The sequence below is a fragment of the Lathyrus oleraceus genome, chromosome 3 (assembly GCF_024323335.1).
Source record: "Lathyrus oleraceus cultivar Zhongwan6 chromosome 3, CAAS_Psat_ZW6_1.0, whole genome shotgun sequence".
NCBI lineage: Eukaryota > Viridiplantae > Streptophyta > Magnoliopsida > Fabales > Fabaceae > Lathyrus > Lathyrus oleraceus.
The window spans coordinates 101,309,525-101,331,641 of NC_066581.1; the positions used below are offsets into that span (position 1 = coordinate 101,309,525).

At 34.3% G+C, this 22,117-nt stretch overlaps 1 protein-coding gene across 2 annotated transcripts; it reads left to right on the plus strand.

Moving 5' to 3' along the window:
- The first annotated feature begins 6,622 nt into the window (after window positions 1-6,622).
- Window positions 6,623-12,326, plus strand: LOC127125618 (vacuolar protein sorting-associated protein 55 homolog). Of its 2 annotated transcripts, none has more exons than XM_051054394.1 (5): window positions 6,623-6,831; window positions 7,277-7,431; window positions 11,641-11,680; window positions 11,761-11,845; window positions 11,987-12,326. In XM_051054394.1, the coding sequence occupies exons 2-5, from the start codon at window positions 7,372-7,374 to the stop codon at window positions 12,168-12,170; spliced, it is 369 nt and encodes a 122-aa protein (XP_050910351.1). In that variant the 5' UTR covers window positions 6,623-6,831; window positions 7,277-7,371; the 3' UTR covers window positions 12,171-12,326. The 2 variants fall into 2 exon arrangements, with proteins under 2 accessions (XP_050910351.1, XP_050910352.1); XM_051054395.1 differs by having other exon boundaries at window positions 7,380-7,431.
- Window positions 12,327-22,117: the final 9,791 nt, after the last annotated feature.

Here is a 22,117-nt window from a genome sequence, read left to right on the forward strand (position 1 = left end):
AGGAACTATCCGACACATGATTTAGAGTTGGCAGCTGTGGTATTTGTTCTGAAGTTATGGAGGCATTACTTGTACGGATCAAGATTTGAGGTTTTCAGTGACCATAAAAGTTTAAAGTATTTGTTTGATCAGAAAGAGCTGAATATGAGACAGAGGAGATGGTTAGAGTTTCTGAAGGATTATGACTTTGGTTTGAATTACCATCCGGGTAAAGCAAACGTAGTGGCTGATGCATTGAGTCGGAAATCATTGCATATGTCTATGTTAATGGTTAAGGAATTGGATTTAATTGAGCAGTTTAGAGACTTGAGTTTGGTGTGTGAGAGTACTCACAATAGTGTTAAATTAGGAATGTTGAAGTTAACGAGTGGTATTCTGGATGAGATTAGAGAGGGTCAGAAATCCGATATGCTTTTGGTTGATAAGTTGACTCTAGTGAATCAAGATCAAGGTGGTGAATTCAGAGTCGATGAGAATGGTGTTTTGAAATTTGGTAATCGGGTGTGTATTCCGGATGTTACCGAACTTAAGAAGAGTATTCTTGAGGAAGGACATCGTAGTGGCCTGAGTATTCATCCTGGGGCTACGAAGATGTATCATGATTTGAAAAAGTTATTTTGGTGGCCGGGAATGAAAAGAGAAATTGCGAGTTTTGTTTATTCCTGTTTGACTTGTCAGAAGTCAAAGATTGAGCATCAGAAGCCGTCTGGGCTAATGCAACCGTTGGCTATTCCCGAGTGGAAGTGGGATAGTATCAGTATGGATTTTGTTTCTGGTTTACCGAGGACAATTAAGAATTTTGAAGCTATTTGGGTGATTGTTGACAGATTGACAAAATCGGCTCATTTCATTCCGATCAGAATGGATTATCCGTTAGAGAGATTAGCTGAGTTGTATATTGAGAAAATCGTAAGTTTGCATGGTATTCCGTCGAGTATTGTTTCGGACAGAGATCCTAGATTTACATCGAAGTTCTGGGAAGGTTTGCAGAGGGCTTTGGGAACTAAGCTGAGATTGAGTTCTGCATATCATCCGCAGACTGATGGTCAGACTGAGAGGACGATTCAGTCACTGGGGGATCTTTTGAGGGCTTGTGTTTTGGAAAAGGGAGGTGCTTGGGATTGTTATTTACCTTTGATTGAGTTTACCTACAACAATAGTTTTCATTCGAGCATTGGTATGGCACCGTTTGAAGCTTTGTATGGTAGGAGATGTCGGACACCTTTATGTTGGTATGAGTCCGGTGAGAGTGCTGTGGTTGGACCGGAGATTGTTCAACAAACTACGGAAAAGATTAAGATGATTCAGGAGAAGATGAGGATTGCTCAGAGTCGTCAGAAGAGTTATCACGACAAGAGGAGGAAGTCACTTGAGTTTCAAGAGGGAGATCATGTGTTTCTTCGTGTTACTCCGATAACTGGGGTTGGTCGAGCTTTGAAGTCGAAGAAGTTGACACCTCGATTTATTGGTCCTTATCAGATTTTGGAGAGGATAGGGGAGGTAGCCTATCGTATCGCTTTACCGCCGTCACTTGCGAATTTGCATGAGGTTTTTCATGTGTCTCAGTTGAGGAGGTACATTCCTGATCCGTCGCATGTTGTCCAAGTAGATGATGTACAGGTGAGAGATAACTTGACTGTTGAAACATCACCTATGAGGATCGAGGATCGAGAGTTGAAGCAGTTGCGGGGTAAAGAGATTGCTTTGGTAAAGGTAGCTTGGGGAGGACCAGCAGGTGGCAATGTGACTTGGGAACTTGAGAGTCAGATGAAGGAGTCTTATCCGGAGTTATTCGCTTGAGGTATGTTTTCGAGGACGAAAACTCTTTTAGTGGGGGAGAGTTGTAACACCCCGATAAAATATGATAATTATTTAAATTAAGTTAATAGTATATTTATTAATTTAATTAAATAATTGGATTATTATTGGAATTATTATTATTATTGGAATAATATAAATTGGAATATAAGTTGGAATATATATAAGAGTTCCATTTGGTAAAGAAAGGTTTTTTCACGTGAAAAGGGAAAAGCGACAGAAAAGTGGAGAAAGGGCAAAAAGGAAGAGCAGGAGAAGAAGGTTGAAGAAGGAAGAGCTTGAAGCTAAAGGATTGCCGGATTAATTCAGGTAAGGGGGGTTTATCGTCGTTTAATGGGTATTATGGGTTAACATGTAATGGGTAGTGATAAGCCATTGATTTGACCCTAATTGGGATGTTGAATGCTGAAAAATTGAGATGAATAAGTTATGTTAAAGCTGTAATTGAATCTGTAATTGGATGAGTCTTGACTTTCCGAACATGTAGCTTTTTACGGAATTGGAATCGGAGGTCCGGAAGTCCTCCAACGGCGGAAAATGCGGAGAATTCTGCATTCTGCTTCGTGTTAGCGCAGGAACAACTTTCTGTCTTGCGTTAACCGGTTAACCCAGGGTGTTAACCGGTTAACACTGTTATGAATTGTGAAATATTGCTGTCTGTCTTGCGTTAACCGGTTAACCCAGGGTGTTAACCGGTTAACACTGTTGTGAATTGCCAGGAAGCGTGTTTTGTGTTGCGTTAACCGGTTAACCCAGGGCGTTAACCGGTTAACACTGTGTGAAAAGTGAAAAATTTATATTTAAATGTGGTGTACATGTTTGATGTCTGGCCTATATTGGCGTGTGATATAATAGGGATCATTTCCCGTTGTTTTGAGTGGTAGGGGTATTAGTGGAGTGCGCTAATACTGTGATTGATTATGTGACATGATATGATTATGTGATAAATATGTGGATGATGTATGATTGTATGCATAATGTTGTGGATGTATCTATTATGTATGCAATTGTGAATGGACTGTTTATGGCTTAGAGTGTGAGCATATGTCCATTGTGGATGATTGTTGATGTTGCATGACTAAGTGATTTAGCTTGCATATTGTGGCCTTTATGGTGGTAGCTAATTCCCATGGTGAGGAATTAGTGAGTGAGTTATTGTGGATTGTTGTTGATGTTTGCATGCTAGGTGATTAGCGTGCATATCATAGCCCTTGGGGTGGTAGCTAATTCCCATGGTGAGGAATTAGTGAGTGAGTCACTAGGTCTCAAATGAGTGGGACTAGTGAGCTTGGTAGCCGTATCTGGATTTGATCGGTGAGGTTGAACTATGTGTTCACGAATAGTCGGTACCGCATGCATGGAGTCTCATTGCATAATGTATGTATTGTGTATAATATGAATGGATGTGTTCCAATATTATACGTGTGTTTTGATGTTTATGTTGAGCATGATTATGAGTATGAGTTGATGTTGTCGTTACTGAATGTGTGATATGATTAGGGTGATGAGATGTGTTCATTTACTTAGCATTACATGATATTTTATAATGCTTATTATATCGATTGAGGAACTCACCCTTACAACTATGTTTCAGGTAACGAGCAGTGATTGAGTAGAAGCTAGTGCTTGGAGTCTAGTGTAGTTCCTTAGTGGGTCATGCTCTGGTAGATGTAACATCGGGACGGGATGTTTACTTTGTTTTCAATTGTGGTTGTTGAACAAGTTTTACATGTGATGTGTTACATGTTTTGTTCATTGTTGGATTTTATTCCGCTGCGTATTGTGCAATGTTTTATTTTGATAAACAAATGAGTATGACCAGTTATTTGGAAAATGGTGTGAAGTGTCAAGTGTGACACCCTTAATTGCATATTTACTCTGAATTATGTTTGTTGTTTTAATTAAATATTGGGGTATTTTAGAAGGGTGTTACAACTTGGACCTTTCAAGGTTGATTTGAAGTGATTTTGAAGTTTGACCTTTCCTTTATTTTTAATTCAAGTTTAATTTTAAATATTAAAAATGCCAAAAATAGTTTATTCATTTCTTGACTCCCAATCTTCATCTCACTTCTGTTTTTGATTGTTTGACCTTGACTTTCAATGTTATTGGTCAACATATGAGGATAGGTACATTGTGTTTCATTTAATGCACTTTAACTTTGCCATTTCCATTTTCTCTTATCCATCTTCTTCTTCTACTTCTTTTCTTCTTGATCAATGAGTTGAAGGTTGATAAGTTAGCATTGGTTAGGGAGATTTAATTTTCCTTGATTCAAATCTAATTCATCTTGATCAATTGATCAAGTGAATGACTTTGCATTAAGGATAGGTTGTCTTCTAAATCATGCAAAAAGCTTAAACCAATACAAGATCAATTCACATTTTCTTTTTGGCATGGCAAGTTGTTGGGATTTGGTTCACTAATCAAGACTCCTAACTTGTGTTTGTTGCCTACATTATTATTGACCGGCCTCAGATAGTTGTGACTTCTACATAAGTCCAATTACGATTGCTTAACATAACGCTAAATTCGCCTTATGGCACACTAACTACTAACACTAACTATTGACAATTAACATTTACTTTATGCAATTTACTTTTATGCAATTTACTATTCTTGCACATATTATCCATTTGCTTTTCTCTTTGCTCACTTGAGCACATGTTTATGTTAATGTCATTTGCCTTTTGCTCACTTGAGCACATAATTGTGTATATATTATTGTGCTTGTGTTCTTGTTTTGATTGTTGTGGACCAAATGCAAAGAAATGGACTTAGTTTCTAGGACTTTCCCTATGCAAAGAAATGGAGAATTGGACTTAGATTCTAGGACCTTCCTTATGCAAAATTGGAGTAAAAGGATCTTAATGATGAAGATGGATTGGAAGGACCAAATCTCTAAACTCACTCTTGTCTATTCTGGTTTTACTTCATAAAATTTTGATGTGTGTGCTTTTGTGCTAGGAGTTTCCCTTTGAGCTTAATTGGAGGACCATTGCTATGTTCATCCAAGTGGAAGATACAAGATACATTGAGGATCTCTTAGGAGACTTGTTTGATTGCTTATGCTTTGTTATTGCTTATTCCAAAGGATGAGAGCTACTTGGATCATCAATATGATCTCAAGAGAGGGACTCCTTGTGTGGTTTTATTTCTTTATCCCTCACCTTTTTGTTTTGCTTAGGACTTAGCCCTTCTTCTTCTTCTTCTCTCCACTCTAACCCAAGCCAAAACTTTTTGTGCAAACATTTAACTATTGTTTTCAAACATTAGAAACCTAAGCCTTTTGCTTTTGATCTTCAAACTTTCTTTTTGCAATACTTATTTTGAATTGAACCTTTAAGTCAACTTTGACCATTTTTGTAGATACTTTTAATTGGTAAATATAACCCATTCAAATGCCTTTTATGGTTCCAAAGACCATTTTTCTTAATCAAAAATCCTTCATAACCTCTAGCTATTAGGTTTGAGTTATCCTTGTGGTAGATGTAGTATTCACCTATATCCTTAGTGATGGACAATAAGTCTTCCATGCTTATTATAGGGTTAACCTCTCACTAGCATGTTGAAGCTATCCTCACATGGTGGATTTGTGGTTTGGTTGAGTTTTCTCCCTTTGATAACAAAAGACCTTAAGACTTTTGGACCAATCAATTCACCAACTTGTTTTGAGATTTTTACCCCGAACTACGAGGTTTTGATCCTAATCTTTTTTATAAGATGGTACGTAGGCAATGGGTTTATCCATCCAAACACAAAATGTAAATAACTTGTATATTCTCCTCTCACCTCTTCAATCATGTTTGCACAAACAAAATCTCTCACAAAAACAACAACCTTTGCAACAAGTATGAAAAGGGCTCCCTAGGAGTACCTAGGATGTTTTAGGTGCCTAACACCTTCCCATTGCATAACCAACCCCCTTACCCAGATCTCTGTTTCTTTTACTAGTTTTTGTTAAAACTATTAGGTTTTTGTTCGCTTTCTAACCAGTCCTTTGGATAAATAGAAGTGCGGTGGCGACTCGACTTGTATGATTTACCTTGGATTTAGTCAATATCTCTAATGGTAACAAATACCCCGCTACAATTAACATTTAAAAAAATCATTATTAAAATATATATTTTGAATATGTTTTAATCTTTAATAATATATAATATATTACTGAAAATAAAAATTAATCTTTTAATTTATTAATAGACTCTTAAACTTTTTCAACTACAATCTTAAGTATAATAATATAATAAATTTGTACTAATTTAATAAAAATAAGACAATTTTAATTATAATTTATAAACAATATAATGTTTTAATACAACCACATATTTAGAATGGATTAAATATTTTTAATATAGAACTATTTAGATAAACAAAAATCAAACCCTTGGGATATATTTGGATGAGTGGTAATAGGTGGAATGAAGGAAAGTGAGAACTAATAAAATTCTATTCTTTGGATTTATAAATAATGAATTTAATGGAATAAAACACATTCTATCAAATTCCATTTAAATCTTTATTCTTTTACATTTAATTTAGGATGTATGTGATGGAATAAAACATTTTTAATAAAATAATCAAATAATAAAATATGATCTATATTCCATTCCACTCATTCGGTTCTGGTTCGTTATGTTCCATTCGGTCCTCTATGTTATGTTACATAAATCCAAACATATAAAAAATAAATACTTCAAAAGTGACTCAGAATAATATAAAATAAAAAACTATATAGTTTTGGGTTGATGAAAAAAAAAAGAAGACATTTTCTTCTTCTTAAATATATTCATCTATGGTAATTTATTTATTTGCGTGTATTAGTAACTTAGTAGTATTAATCAAGCTCTTTAACCCAAGTCAGACAGAGAACGAAACTCGAAGAAACCATTGACAAACAACTCGAGATAGAAAAAAGCGTTTGAAATTGGAGCAACTACCAATTGTGCAGTTCCGTCGCTTGCAATCGGAAAACGAAGAGACCGATAGCTCCCATGGCGATGACAGTGCACGGTGCGTACTTTCTATTTCAACTTTCTACTCAAATTAGGGCATAATCACTCTCACTCCCATCACCAATTGTCGCAACTGCTTTCTCCGCAACAAACAGATTAATCTAAATCCCCTTTGTAATTGTGCCATGGTTGTAACAAATTGCAATCCATAGGGTTTTCTTTAAATTCTGGTGAGAAACTAAGAAACTGGTAAGGGGTTGTAGAACTGAACTTAGGATCGGAGAAATTTCCCCAAAAATGAACTTAGGGTTTTCATTTGTATGTTTGGAGATTATACTGCTGTCACCAAATTTACCATCTATATGTGTGCTTTTAGGTTGCAATTTTTCTTTTAAGCTTTTTCTTCAACGTATTATATATATATTTTAAATTATTTTACTGATTTTGTCTTGTATCTGATGTTGCAAATTGGTGTTTTTCTGCGGCTGTTCATGTCTCTACAGTGTAAGTTGGAAACTAAAATTTGAGCCTTGTTTTTTGATTGCGATTATCTAGCAAATTAAGGCTAATTAACATTTAACCTTTGCATTTTTTTTGGATGTGTAGCCTTGCTGGGTTGGCTTTTATGTTTTCGGCTAGCATTTTGCTACAGATTCTGGTATGTGTTTAGTGATGAGACTGATTGTGCTTCTTTTATATACTTGAAATGGATTGAGTGGTCTATTTGCGTTTTTTTTTCCATTTTGGGATTACGTTTCCTCCAAATTATGTTTGTTAAGTTTTATTATCTTCAAATATTTTTGGATTATGCTGTTTAAGTTTGATTTGTTTTGAAGTAAATGAAAAACAATAGAAGTAATCTTCTAGGTATCATATAGTATTTAGACCACCCAAACTGTTTGATTCTTGTTGAAATCTCTGGTGGAAAACCTATGTATTACAGCCATCGAGTGAAACTGAAAAATCACAACATTTTCGTGAAAAGTATAATTCATGAGCCATTAATACAAGGATGTTTAACTCTGCAAGATAGGTGCCAAAATACACTAAATATTTGGTAGTCATATTATATTTAAACTCATGAATCTTGGTTTCTATCGGAAAAAACTCAAGTTCCACATTGGTTAAATATAGAGCTCACAAAGAATTTATATATAGTGACACCCCTCACCTTACAAGCCGGTTTCATAGGGATGAGTTAGATCAAACTCTAATTCTATCAGTTTCATTTATAATCAAGTTTTGTTGTGAACTTAAAGATGCCAAACGATCAATTGAATTTAAAGCCTATAACATGTGTGAAAAGGAGGGTAGGAAATCTTTCTATTTAAAAAGCAAGGGCACAAAATGAAATGAGAAGAGTTGTAATCTTAAAATTAACATAGGATGAAAAGTAAATGAGCAGGATAAAAATTCAACCAAACCAATGTTACAAGACGTAAAATTCTATTAGAGTCTAAGGAGTATGTGAGACCATGATCCCATATTAGGGCAGGTTTTTTAAATCCAGCCACTGCTGCCGCTTAGGTTCTTATTCTTAATACTTCAGACCTTGTTGGATTTTTAATATTCAAATTTGTTAGAAAGAGGAGAATATACAAATTCAGTTTTATTAGAAAGTAAAGTGGGGCAATCCCCAATTACAAAGATAGAACTGCAAAACTTCAAATGTTTGCAAACCTCTGTCAAACGTCCCCAATTCTCTCTCAAGTTAAAGTTAGCATCCATCTTGACTTTTACTATTAGTTACAGGCAACTTGCTTCATTTTGCCTTACTCTCTCATTACAAGCAATTTAGCTAAGCTGACAGTCATTAACACACACCTAAAATTTAACCTTGTTCTCAAGGTGATAGTTTAGTTTGTCTCTTTCCTTTGCAATGGCTGAAAACTTACCCCCGCTATCCCACTGTTTGTGGTCTGAAAGACTGAAACTACTGCAACTATCCAATCGGTGTTTCTATTTGTGGTTGGTAACCAAATACTTGATTTCAACCTTTTGTTCTGACTTTTGATATTGACTTGGCCGACAACGTCACCAATCACCATCTCATAAGGGCCAGTGAAATCAAATTCTGCCTTCCTCCACATCATGCTCTGGAGACCGCTAAATCATCTGCCTCTACATTATGCTTTGGAGACCGCTAAATCATCTGCCTTCCTCTACATTATGCTTTGGAGACCGCTAAATCATCTTATTTCTTGCCCTCAAACATATCATCCTCACTGCCTCTGTTGATGCTTGTAAGGTACTGAGGATTTTAAATGGAAATGTTATATGTGATGACCAGAACAAAGATTTTACTGCAGAAATAAATACTTCTGAGAATAAAATAAATTTCAGTTTAATTTCCATTCCATCCCTCCCTCTTTCTCTGCTTTCAAGAACTTTCTAGTTATTACAACCACCTCAGTTTGGGATTAATTTACCATTTTTCCATCAGCCATTGTACAAGGAATATGGTCTGGTGGTTTTGGCCATGCAGGCTCAATTAAAAAAGTATTAGACCCATTGGTTTAATCATCACTGGTGATCCATCCATATTCTTGGACAAATTATGATTTAATGACGGAAGCTTGACCTGAACCATTTGGCCAACTGGGGGCAGTTTCATTTGCCTTTCTATCCCGTTCACCGCCCAATCAAGCAATCTGCTTACTCTTTTTCAAATTTCTCTTACAGAGGAACCTAGGTCTATAAATGATATTTTGTCTCTTCCCATTGTATTGCAATTTTAAGTCTCCATTCTCTACCCTAGAACCGGGGGTCTGGATTTCCTAATCTAGAACAGAATAATCTTTCTTTCCCAACTCAGACAATAATGGTTCTGGTTCCCAATTCCCATAGACCCAACTACTTATACAGTTTGATCTAAATCATATTCAGGTTGAAAACATTTGGTTAGAGCCTTCACAAAGTCCCATCAAGTTGCATGATTGAATTGATCACAATGTTGATACTAAATGAGAGTGCATCTTTTTAAGGCCTTCTTAGTCTCTTTGCTTTGAGTGTTTCACTGAAACAAAATATTGCTGATCAGCCACCTATATGAGTCTTGTCTATCAAACACTGAAAGGCTGGATCCATCTTCGTTTTGCTACCCGCATCTTCAAGATTGAAGCTTTGATACCAAATTAATAGGAATAATATTTTCTATACAAACAATAGCGGAAGTCAAAGAATAAAACCAAATTTTGAAAAAAAGCAGCAACATACAAAAAATAAACATATAGGAAAAGCAAGAACACTACTCTTCCCTTACAAATCAATGCCTCTTCCCTTCCTATTCCCCCTTCATATTTCCTACACTCCCTTCATCATTAATTTGCTGATACCTATCCATTCAATTAGGTTCCTTCCTTATAGACTCCTCCACCTCAATTCCTATCCCGCCCTATCATTTCTACCACTATTTTTTTGGCACACCCGATTTGGGGCCTCACTAAGCCCAACAAGGAATTGCTTGGGATATTATTGACTGTAAAAGGAATAATAAGAGGAGATACATTCCTGTGCATTCCTATGGCATAGCTCCTTTAGAGGATACATGCACGGGCACCTTGCCTAACTCATACTCCCACCGGCCACCACCACTATTCCCTTATATGATCCTTACGCATGCAAGAATCATTCCCACTATTAACTAACTTGGAGCATTTCCTGCCTACCTCTATGCTAAACTTGCCAAATCTTAGGGTACAGACTCGTGACTGAGCTGAACCACCTTGAGCCCTGTTGCCATTGACCCAGCAATGTTTCTGCTGAAAACATTATTACTCTCGCTCAGTATTGTTAATTGTGGTAGACTATGGTGACTAGTAAAAAATCAGGGATATAAATATGGCTAGTGCTGTGGCATGTTGCAAATAGAATAAAAATATTTCTTACACGGCAAAAAAATTGTGGGAAGTAATTACGAAAGAAACAACCAACGCCTGTCATAACTACCAAAAACTCTCATGAATTGTCAAAAAATAAAAGTCTCACACCATCAAGTTATTTCCTTCAGATGATAAAAATTACACAACCAAAAATAAATGCCAGAAAACTCTAGAATTGGTGGTGAATTAGAGGAGAAAACAAATAGTCACTAACAGACACCTAAATACCTAATAGTATCTGTCATCTAACAAAGAACATGTTATTGCTTCAGCTTGATTTGTCCGAGCTATGTACACATATGGTTTTAATTTTTAACCTGAGTACTCAAACTTGGAGGTCTCCGGCCAGACTGAAAAGTCACTGGGAGAGGATAGGAAGGATTTGATGACCCGGATTTGTTTGCTATTTTTTATTGATGTGGTTGATACATGATCTAACTTAAATATTGAATATGGAATACTATAGTGGCACATCTGATTCTTCTCCGGCAAGCTAAATAGTCATTTATTTTCAATTGTTAATGTATATTCCATCAAGTTCTTTCCTTCAGATAATAAAAATTACACAACCAAAAATTAATGCCAGAAAATTCTAGAATTGGTGGTGAATTAGAGGAGAAAACAAATAGTCACTAACAGACACCTAATAGTAACTGTCATCTAACAAAGAACATGTAATTGATTCAGCTTGATTTGTCTGAGCTATATATTTAGAACACTTATGGTTTTAATTTTTAAGCTCTGAGTACTCAAACTTAGAGGTCTCCGGCCAGACTCAAACTCATTGTGAGAGGATAGGTAGGATTTGTTGACTCGGATTTGTGTTTTCTTGCTATTTTTTGATGATATGGTTGATACATGATCCAACTTAAATATTGAATATGGAATACTATAGTGGCACATATGATTCTTCTCTAGTATCCTAAATAGTCATTTACTTTCAATTGTTAATATAAATTCCATTTGCTTTCATTTTGATATGGCAGGCATGTGCAATATACAACAATTGGTGGCCCATGTTATCAGGTGAGTTAGTCTTTTATACTGGAACTGGAAGTCCTGTTTTTATCTGGAAAATTTTTATAGTCATAATATTGCACATGCAGCTCTGATGTATGTGCTGGTGCCTATGCCTTGCTTATTCTTTGGAGGCGGGTCTACTCATTTTATGATGAGCCGCGAGGGTGGGGGGTAAGCAATTATCTGCTGTTGTGTTTTATGCTACTGGTTTTACACTGATATGACCTTTCCATTTCAATATGAACACGCACATTCAAAATTTTCAAGATATTTATTACTCAAGGGAAAATAATATATGGTATTATGTTGTAGTTGGATGGATGCTGCAAAGTTTTTGACTGGAGCATCAGCTATGGGGAGCATAGCCATTCCTATAATCCTTAAGCATGCTCACATGATTGAGACTGGGGCAATGCTCATCGAGCTTGTATCATTCTTCATATTTATATGTACAGTTATGTGTTTCCACCAAGCCAGCCTTGATGATGATTGGTAATAACAAATTCCATACTTCTGATGCCCTGTTAGTCATTAGGGTTTGTTACCTTAAAATGGAAAACAAAGTAGTGACACTTGTTATACAGCCTTGGAAACAGAAGTGTATGATCGAACATCTGTAAATCTCTGCCAGTAATTACTTTTTCATCAACTTGTATTCCTATTCTGGTCAGAAGTGAGTTGATTTTAGCATAGTAATTGCTTTTCCATTTTTCGTGTTCAGAAGCTCTGCCAGTAATTGCTTTTCCATTTTTTTAAAGTGAATAATTCACTTTAAATAATAAAATGAATAATATCAATCATTAATGAATGTTATAGATATATTACAGGGAATTGAGTTTGTTAAAACGGTTAGATTAAAATGAATAATATCAATCATTAATGAATGTTATAGATATATTACAGGGAATTGAGTTTGTTAAAACGGTTAGATTAAAATGAATAATATCAATCATTAATGAATGTTATAGATATATTACAGGGAATTGAGTTTGTTAAAACGGTTAGATTAAAATGAATAATATCAATCATTAATGAATGTTATAGATATATTACAGGGAATTGAGTTTGTTAAAACCGTTAGATTAAAATGAATAATATCAATCATTAATGAATGTTATAGATATATTACAGGGAATTGAGTTTGTTAAAACGGTTAGATTAAAATGAATAATATCAATCATTAATGAATGTTATAGATATATTACAGGGAATTGAGTTTGTTAAAACGGTTAGATTAAAATGAATAATATCAATCATTAATGAATGTTATAGATATATTACAGGGAATTGAGTTTGTTAAAACGGTTAGATTAAAATGAATAATATCAATCATTAATGAATGTTATAGATATATTACAGAGAATTGAGTTTGTTAAAGATATATTACAGGGAATTGAGTTTGTTAAAACGGTTAGATTAAAATGAATAATATCAATCATTAATGAATGTTATAGATATATTACAGGGAATTGAGTTTGTTAAAACGGTTAGATTAAAATGAATAATATCAATCATTAATGAATGTTATAGATATATTACAGGGAATTGAGTTTGTTAAAACGGTTAGAGATCAGAATCTCTATTTTCGCTTAATTGATATGCACACATTCACTAACAAAACTAATTGAGTAACAAATAATATGACTAACATAAATCGATTAATTTTTAATTTTATTAACTATATGGAACAACTTATATACTGTTTACTATTTGGCTTACACAACTCATGGACTCACACCACCCAAGTAAATAGAGAATTTTACCCGGCACCTCCAATTTAGTCCTAGCACCCCCATACTTTTCAATTATGGCAGTTATCCTTGTCATCATTTACTTCATCCAAAAATTAGAGAAAAAAATTCACTCTCAAAAGACTAGTAAAAAACCAAAAATATGGTAGTCTAACCAAAAATCCCGGTAGACTTTTTCCTGATCTAGATGTGAAAATCCATATTTTTATCATATTTAAAAGAAAATCGATGAGTTTTTATTGAATTTTTAAATAAATTAGATATGTTTTAGTTTATCAAAATTTTAAAAAATATGATATATTAGACTTTTAGCTCACTCTCAATTTTTTTTAGTATTTTAATTCAACATGCTCTCCTTATGCACATTTGAGGTGGATGATTCTTCTATAAAATTTACCTTGTTCTTCTGCATAGACTTTTTATATTTTACTTACATGTTTTATTCTTGTCATCATTTACTTCATTCATTATATATTTTAATTGATAAATATTTTTCTCCCGAGCAAAAGTATTATCATGGTTGCAATCTATTGGGAGACAACATGGTATTATTGTTACTGTTTGTTATGATATATCAAATGGACAAAGAGGGAGGAACGACAAATTAATTATGGATAATGAGAGGGGAGGAAACTACAAGAACTATAACAACCCATATAATATATATCTAGAATAATATCATACAAGTGTTATTATTTGATACTGACACAATCATAAGTGCCTATTGGCAACATTTACATACTTGACCAATTATACAAAAAATATATATGGTGCAAGATATGGAAAGTGCCAAAAATAAAAATCTAAGATCTAAGTACACTGTCCGTCATTGTACACGATACACAACGGAAGATCTCAATAGACTGCATCCCTTGAAACATCAATGCACATTTCCTCTTGTATAATGTAACCTGCAACAAAACGTGAAAAACAACAACAATATTGGGGTGAGATGATAATCTCAGTGAGTTCCCTATCTTATGGGTCCACTCGACTCTACAGGATTTTCTAATCGAATCCTAACTCAAGTCCTCTCTTGCTACTTGTGTATCATTCACATAAGATAACCAAGACTCGAGTGTCTAAGGGATATTCACAATGTATGGAAACATGTCACTGAGTTCTCATAACTCAAACAATCACTATTCGGATTCACGAAACATTAATCCCCAAACGGACCTACGTCTAAGCCAGGCTCAGTCCACGCATGCTCGTATGATTCGACTTTCGCGGTGGATATCAGACCCTATATGAGACTCGAAGTCAGTTCAAATGACCGTCACCCATATGAGACTCTAACCCACTTAGGGTATCTTTCACCTTATGAAACTCTAACCAACTTAGGGTATCTTTCCCCGTATGGGACTTTAACCCACTTAGGTGTCCACCTTTCTCCCATGTCCGCCATAGTTGGGACTCAAACCCAATTGAGGCAAGAATCATTGGTGCCACATCCCCACTTACCGCTTTACCTAAACCTTTGAAGTGGTATATGCACAATCACATCCGAATACATGATTAGGTCTCAACAACAAAATAGGACTTTCAGAGCAGAGCTCCTCACAAAATAGGACTTTTGGAACAAATGTTCCTCACCAAAAATCAACCAATTCTCATGGTGTTCATCAAATACTAGGTGATCATATCCATCCATCCACAAAGTATTCCATATGTTCCATAAAATGCATATTGATTCATAATCAAGCGAATGCTTGTTCGCGATACACACCGAGGTATCATTGTGTCCAAGCATCACCGTATACTCATTTCTATAATCTAGATTATCTTTCTAAGTCATTCTCCTAGTTATACTCCTAGGTTTCCTCACTCATCTTTATAAAGTTTTAATCATTTTATTTTACATTCATCACAATAACAATATTTAACATACATCATAATATGATTCATAGAATTCATAAGGTACAAAAGGTAATATAACATGGTACAAGAATATAGTTATCGACGTTTTCGTTCTAACGCATCCGTCCTCGTCCAAAACGGAGTTACAACACTCGAATAATTTAATAATATAACTTAATCAAGAATTTAGGTTAAAACTTGATCCTTGCACAAATATTAAACAACAAGAGCTTAGCCTAATGGTAAGGCATGCACCATACCAATGAGGTCCCGGGTTTAACTCCCATTGGTGACATATTTTAATTTTTCAAGGAATTAATTCATGTCAATTGATTGACCAAATGGAACAATCGATTGGTCTGGAACGGAGCCCATGACCAATCGATTTGTTCCCTGCTATTTCCTAAAAAATTCTCTATGAAACATCCATTTCTCCAACCTGCATAACTTTGTTTCACTTTTAACAGCCATAACACCCAAACTACCATGTATAAACACCATGGATTCACAAGTTTATGAAGCACACAATCACAACATCAACAATAACATTCAATCATAAGCAACACAACAATCATGGAAAATAGTGAAACATTGTTCATGATTTAGGAAATTCTTATCATACTATCACGAATCTTACAAATTTCTCTATGATTCAACAATCATAATTTCTAACATCCTAAAATTCTAACTAGAACTCACCTCATGATTGATGAAGATGATGAGGAGAAGATGAGATGATGACAGTGAAGATGATGATCCTCCATGGTTTTTCTTCTTTTTCCTCCCGAGCTCCCCCCCCCCCCCCCCCCCCCCCCCCCCCCTTTCTTTCTTCCTTTCTCTTCTCTTCTTTCCCTTCTTCTCTTTCTGATGTCTCTACTCTACTTCTTATCCACTCCTTCTTTTCTTTTCCATCATATGAATATATATAATATAAAAATATAATATATAATATTAAGTAGTGATAGAGAATATCTCAAATTATATTGTGTCTTCCAATATCAATTGACCAATTATTAATGTTACTAAAATATATCTTCTTATACTTATCAATAATGATCCTTCTCTTTTAATAAAGATTGATCTCTTCATAGTTCACTGGTTACTCTATTGGTCCAAACTGATAACACTTAGAGCACATATGAGCTCAAATTATTACAATTGATAAGAGATAGAGTACATAGGAACTTAGTTGGTCTCAAATGATAACCAATCGAGCATTTATGAGTATATGGGATATTACAAGAACCAAAATTTCTCTCAAGTCACTTGTAGTAGAAGAGTTAAATGTCAATTTATATTAAGATCTGTGTCAACCAGTATCGGCTGAAAGGTAACAATTATATGTGATATTCACAACCATAATCTAGCTAAGAATTTAGTAGGTTATAGCATATTAGATCGTCTAAAATACAATGGACACTTTTTTATAAATAATATGATAAAATACAACATGTCGCCTACGTACATAGTGGCTGCTTTAAAAGATAAAGATCCTAATAACTTAACGAGTAGGACATATGTCTATAAGGAAAGATATACATATTGGTCTATCATTAGAGATCCATTCACGGAAAGGCAACATATTTTAAAACTAATTTATGATGAGAAATATGTTGGACCAAAAATAAGGATGAATCATATGTTATTCCTGATATATTCTAGGCACATCATGAATTTTTATGAAGTTGGTGAACATGTTTGAGTTGGTGTTGATCTTTGATTGTACTTACAAAACCAACAGGTACCGACCCCCACTACTTAAGATTATTGGTGCTACATCAACGAAGTTGACTTTTTTGGTTGGGTTTACCTACTTTGAACATGAAAGAGAGACAAACTTTACATGAGCATTGAAAAAGCTGAAAGAGTTGTCCACATCCAAGAAGTTGCTTCCAAAGGTCATGGTGACAGGTCAGGGACTTACCCTGATGAATTCCATGGAAGTTGAGTTTCCATCCTTAATTCATCTATTGTGTGTCTTGCATATTTCAAAAAATGTTAGTTTGAAATGCAAGGAGTACGTCGAATCTAATATGCAAAAGGCTGTTATGGATCTATGGAACAAAGTCATGTATTCAAATATTGTGTTTGAGTTTGAGCAACACTTGCATCATTTTGAGGTAGTATGTACTGATATCCCTTCATTTATTGATATTATGCACCAAACATGGTTGACACCCTATAAAAAAAGTTTGTTGTTGCATGGACTAATACATTAACTCATTTAGGGAACACGACAACAAATAGGTACATTCTTATGAGTTTAAATTTATTATGAAAATATTTATCAATTTATTTATGGTTAAATATGTTTGTAGTCCCCCAAAATATCTCAAATTTCACTTTTAGTCCTTCAAAAATTTTTCTTCAAAGAATGTTTCTCATAATATTTTTCATCCACACTTTTGGTCCTTCCTACTAACGTCCATTAACAAAAGCTGATGTGGCATGACACATGGTAGTACTAGCGTGACAAAGATGTTTACATGGATGCCACTTGGTATTATGTTCCTATTTTATATTAATTAAATTTATAGCGACAGAGATTCTGTCACTAAATATATCGCTAACATGAACATTATACAGAAACCCAGAAACCATAGCTAATTTGTAGCAAATCTCTGGCTAATTCAAACACATCATTCTTAAGATCTAGAATTTATTTTTGCAAGAAACTTTATCATATTATAAGGATCTGTCTCACAATTATTTTATTTTTTACTTGAGATGCATTAAATATGAAAATTTTTAAGAGCCGATTTTCTATGAAACGGAAACAAAGAAAACTTTAGCATATGATTGAATTTTGAGCTACTATTTTACAGGAACTTATATCATAGCATATATAAATCATCTTCAAAGTTTCATTGAATTCCGGATAAGTCTTGATTTATTTTGATTTTTTGATCGAAATATTTATGTGTTTTGATCAAAAAATAAAAAAAAATCAAGATTTACTCGAAATGTCATGAAAATTTGCAGATTATTTTTGTGTTATTATATAATTTATTTCAAAATATTATCTCAAAATGTAATCACATGTCAATGTTGCGTTGTTTCCATCTCATAGAAAATCAACGCTTACAAAATTCTTATTTGATTCATCTCATGCCAAAAAAAATTTCAATTTTTATGGGAGAGATCCTTATAATTTGATACACTAACATGAAAAAATCTAAAGTATGTCAATCTTCTTACAACCAATAAGGTTAAAATTTTCATTTTGTCTCTTGAAAAAAACACATTTATACGTGTTTCGATCGAAAAATCAAAATAAATCGTGACTTATTCGAAATACTATGAAATTTTTTTAGATCCTTTTTATATATAATGATATAAGTCTCTGAAAAAGCTTAGCTGAAATTCAATCACATGCCAACGTCCGCGTTGTTTTCCTTTAATGGAAAGTCGGTGTTTAAAAAATTCATATTTAATTCATCTAAAGTAAAAAAAAATTAAACTTTTATGAGAGAGATGACATTGGCATTAGGATCACAACTTGGTATCCTCCTCACCTATCATTCATTGGGTTTGCATTGGAAGAGATTACCAAGCACAGTTGATTGTATCATACTTTATTTTTCTTTGTTTACTAACTAAAATACCAAAATATGTCTAGTGTAGTTTTGTTTCTTTTGTAGGTAATGTGTATGTCCACCTGTGCCTCATCAAGTTCACAACTAGGATTTGAGACCCTCAGTGCAAGATACCAAGCAAGAAATGGTCCAATTGAGTTCTAAGTATCATATATGGATCCCCATGTTCTTTACTTGTCATTTTGATCAAGAATTCATCAAGAGTGTGAAACTTGTTTGTCAAGGAAGCCCTAATTCATTTGGGTATCTTGCGTGACTTCCTCAACAAGTCTCTTCAATATTTGGTCAAAGATATTTTGGGATAACTCATTGAACTTCATCATAAGCACATATGATCCTCCATAAGACCCAAATAGCGAAAGAACTTCAAGTTTGTAAGTTGGTTCAAGGAGGTTGACCAGAAAAGTCAACTAGTCAAATCTAGGGTTCCCTAGACCCTATCTCCTACATTTTTTGTAATATGAAAAAGATTCCAAGAGAAAAATTACTCTTTATGAAATTCCAAACAACTTTAATTTTGACATAAAGATCTAATTTATCTTGGAAAGTCATTTCTTATGGTGAAAGATTATATGTTATTTTGTCGGTGCCCTAGATGGAAGGTCAACTTCCAAGAACCATAACTTGCTCAATTTTTATGATATGAAGATGATCCAAGTTTAATGAAAAATTTAAATGTCTTATCCAACATTTCTTATTTTATAAAGGTAAATTCAAATTGCAAGGGTATGTGCCATGAGGAAACATTATAGGTCATTTTGGGCCATCATCATTGAACAAGCATTTTTCCTCAACTTCTAAAATCCACAACTCTATCATGCAAGATCCAAATGCTGTCAAATTTGTGACCAAATTGAATATAAATTAAATATATACAACTTTGTATAAGGAACTAAGATCATTTGAAGCTCATAGAAAAAGTTTATCAAGTTGGAAAAAGGGGTCATTTGACTTTTAACTTAGAAAAGTTTTAAGTACGTTTGATTCCTCCAACTTCAACACCAAAATTAATCATGATCCAAGCTTCAAATGGAAAAAGTTCCAATATCAAAGTTGTTCCCCTTCATTCTAGATTTCCAAAGAGTCTAAGATCATTGCATTTGGATCAAAATTGAGGGACTTGCGCATGGTTCCTTTGTTTGGTTTGTTTTGGCAACTTTTGCACTCAAATGATTATTACTTTTACATGCTTCCATGTAATGATTTCAGCAACTTTTGTACACGAATTGTAAGTGGATTGCATCATTGTTTGGGCGTAATTCCATGCCCATGCACCCATGCACAACATTGCTATTTTTGGTCAAATTTTGAATTGGTGTGGAAATGAATTCAAGAGCCTATATATACATGACCATTGCCTCAGCATTGGAGGATCCTTGCCCTACCATTTACCTAACCTCCATTGAAAGAACAACCTTGAAGATTTCATTGAAATCGAGTTTTAGTTCACCTTCTGTTTTTGAGCTAAAACTCCAAGGGTTCACAACCATTTTCATTGGAGTTATCTCCTGCAAGCAAGAAGAAGCAAGGCCAAGAGGATTAGGATCAAGATCGAGCTTCATCACTGCAAACCGAAGGTGGAATTTCTCAAACTTTCCTTCTTCGATTTTCTCTCCTTTCTCCATATTTTTGATTAGTTTTTGGTTGACTGAAGTCCTACGAATGTAGGCAACAAGATTGAGTTGCTTTGAGGCAAAATTGAAGCAACTCAGTTTGCATACCTCATTTTTAAATTCCACATATCTTTCTGTATACCGAGAATTGGATAAAATGGAGGTCAGATTCGAAATCCTGACATTTTTCTCTTCACAATAGTGTATGGATCTTTCATTACTGTGAACATTTTGGTTGGACAGTCCGACGAGGGTGACCGGAGAAGATGATCAGAGCTAGGGCTCCAGCGGTGCGTTGGATCAATCCATGCCATATGATCTTTGGTCTATGTTTTAATCTTGACCTTTCATGCTGATTACCAGTGCTGCATACGCGTTGACTAGGGTGTACCATGGATGGCCCACACATGGCCATCAGATCTTCCACCTCAATTAATGAGGGAGATCTGATGGCCCTTGTTTTTTTTTATTAATCTGATTTTATGAATTAATATATTAAATAGCCTTTTCTTATTAAATTCATTATAAATCCAATTTTAATCCAAAAAATATGGTACTTTCACAAAAAAAATTCAAATAATTTCCTCTTCCATTTTATGAATTAAAGTTATTTTTTGGATTGGATTTGATATTTTTAGTGAATTTAATGGTTTTTGACTTGTTTTTAATTGGTTTTAAATACTTCTGACTTTCAAAACTTCCCCAAAAAATTAATCAAAGGTCCTTTGACCTTGTTTGACCTATGATAAATCCCTTGGCCATTTCTTTGGTGATTTGAAGGGATTTGAGGTTTTTCACCTTTTAAAATGCAATTTTATTCATTTAAGAATTGGAATTAATTTGTTTAATTGCATAAAATTATGTTGAGCTATTTGATTGACTTTTTGTTGACTCATCTTCTGTTTGGACTTGATCTTGGTTGAATTGGACTTCAATTTGATCAAAACCATTGCATTTAGGGGGTTGATGAAGTTTGAACTTCATGCCTCAAAATGAATGATTGGTATTGATCAGATGAAGTTCATCCCTTGATCAATTTGGGATTTCTTTTCACTTCATCTCTTCATCTTCATCTCATTCTTCCCCAATCCCTCATTGGCCAATGATTTCTCTAAAACCCAATGCTAGTTGATTCATTAATGACCTTGTGTCAGATGAATCAACATGAGCCTGATTAAGATAGGTCCATCCCCTTTTATATTTGTGTGTGGTATGCTTTAGGAGCTTGGTCTTTGTACCTTGTCTCTAGCATGCTTTAACACCAATATTTTTATTACTCGGCCTCAAATAGTTGTGACTTCTACATAAGTTCAATTACGATTGCTTAACATAGAGATAAATTTGTCCCAAAGGCATAACATTTTTGTAAGTGAGATCATAAGTCTCCCATTCCTCATGGTATTGTGTGAAGGTTTTACATCTTTTCCATTTGTGAGAGCTAGTGGCATACTTATTGATTTATCCAAGTTGGAGCCCTTCTCATAGATGATGTCTAGGTTCATATCTTCATGCTTGTGAGTGGATGGTTGAATGTTCTCCAAAAAATGACTTAAACAATTTTCTTCTTCACTAACATTTCACTAACATCTCTTTTTTATTGCTTTACTTTTAAATTTATGCACT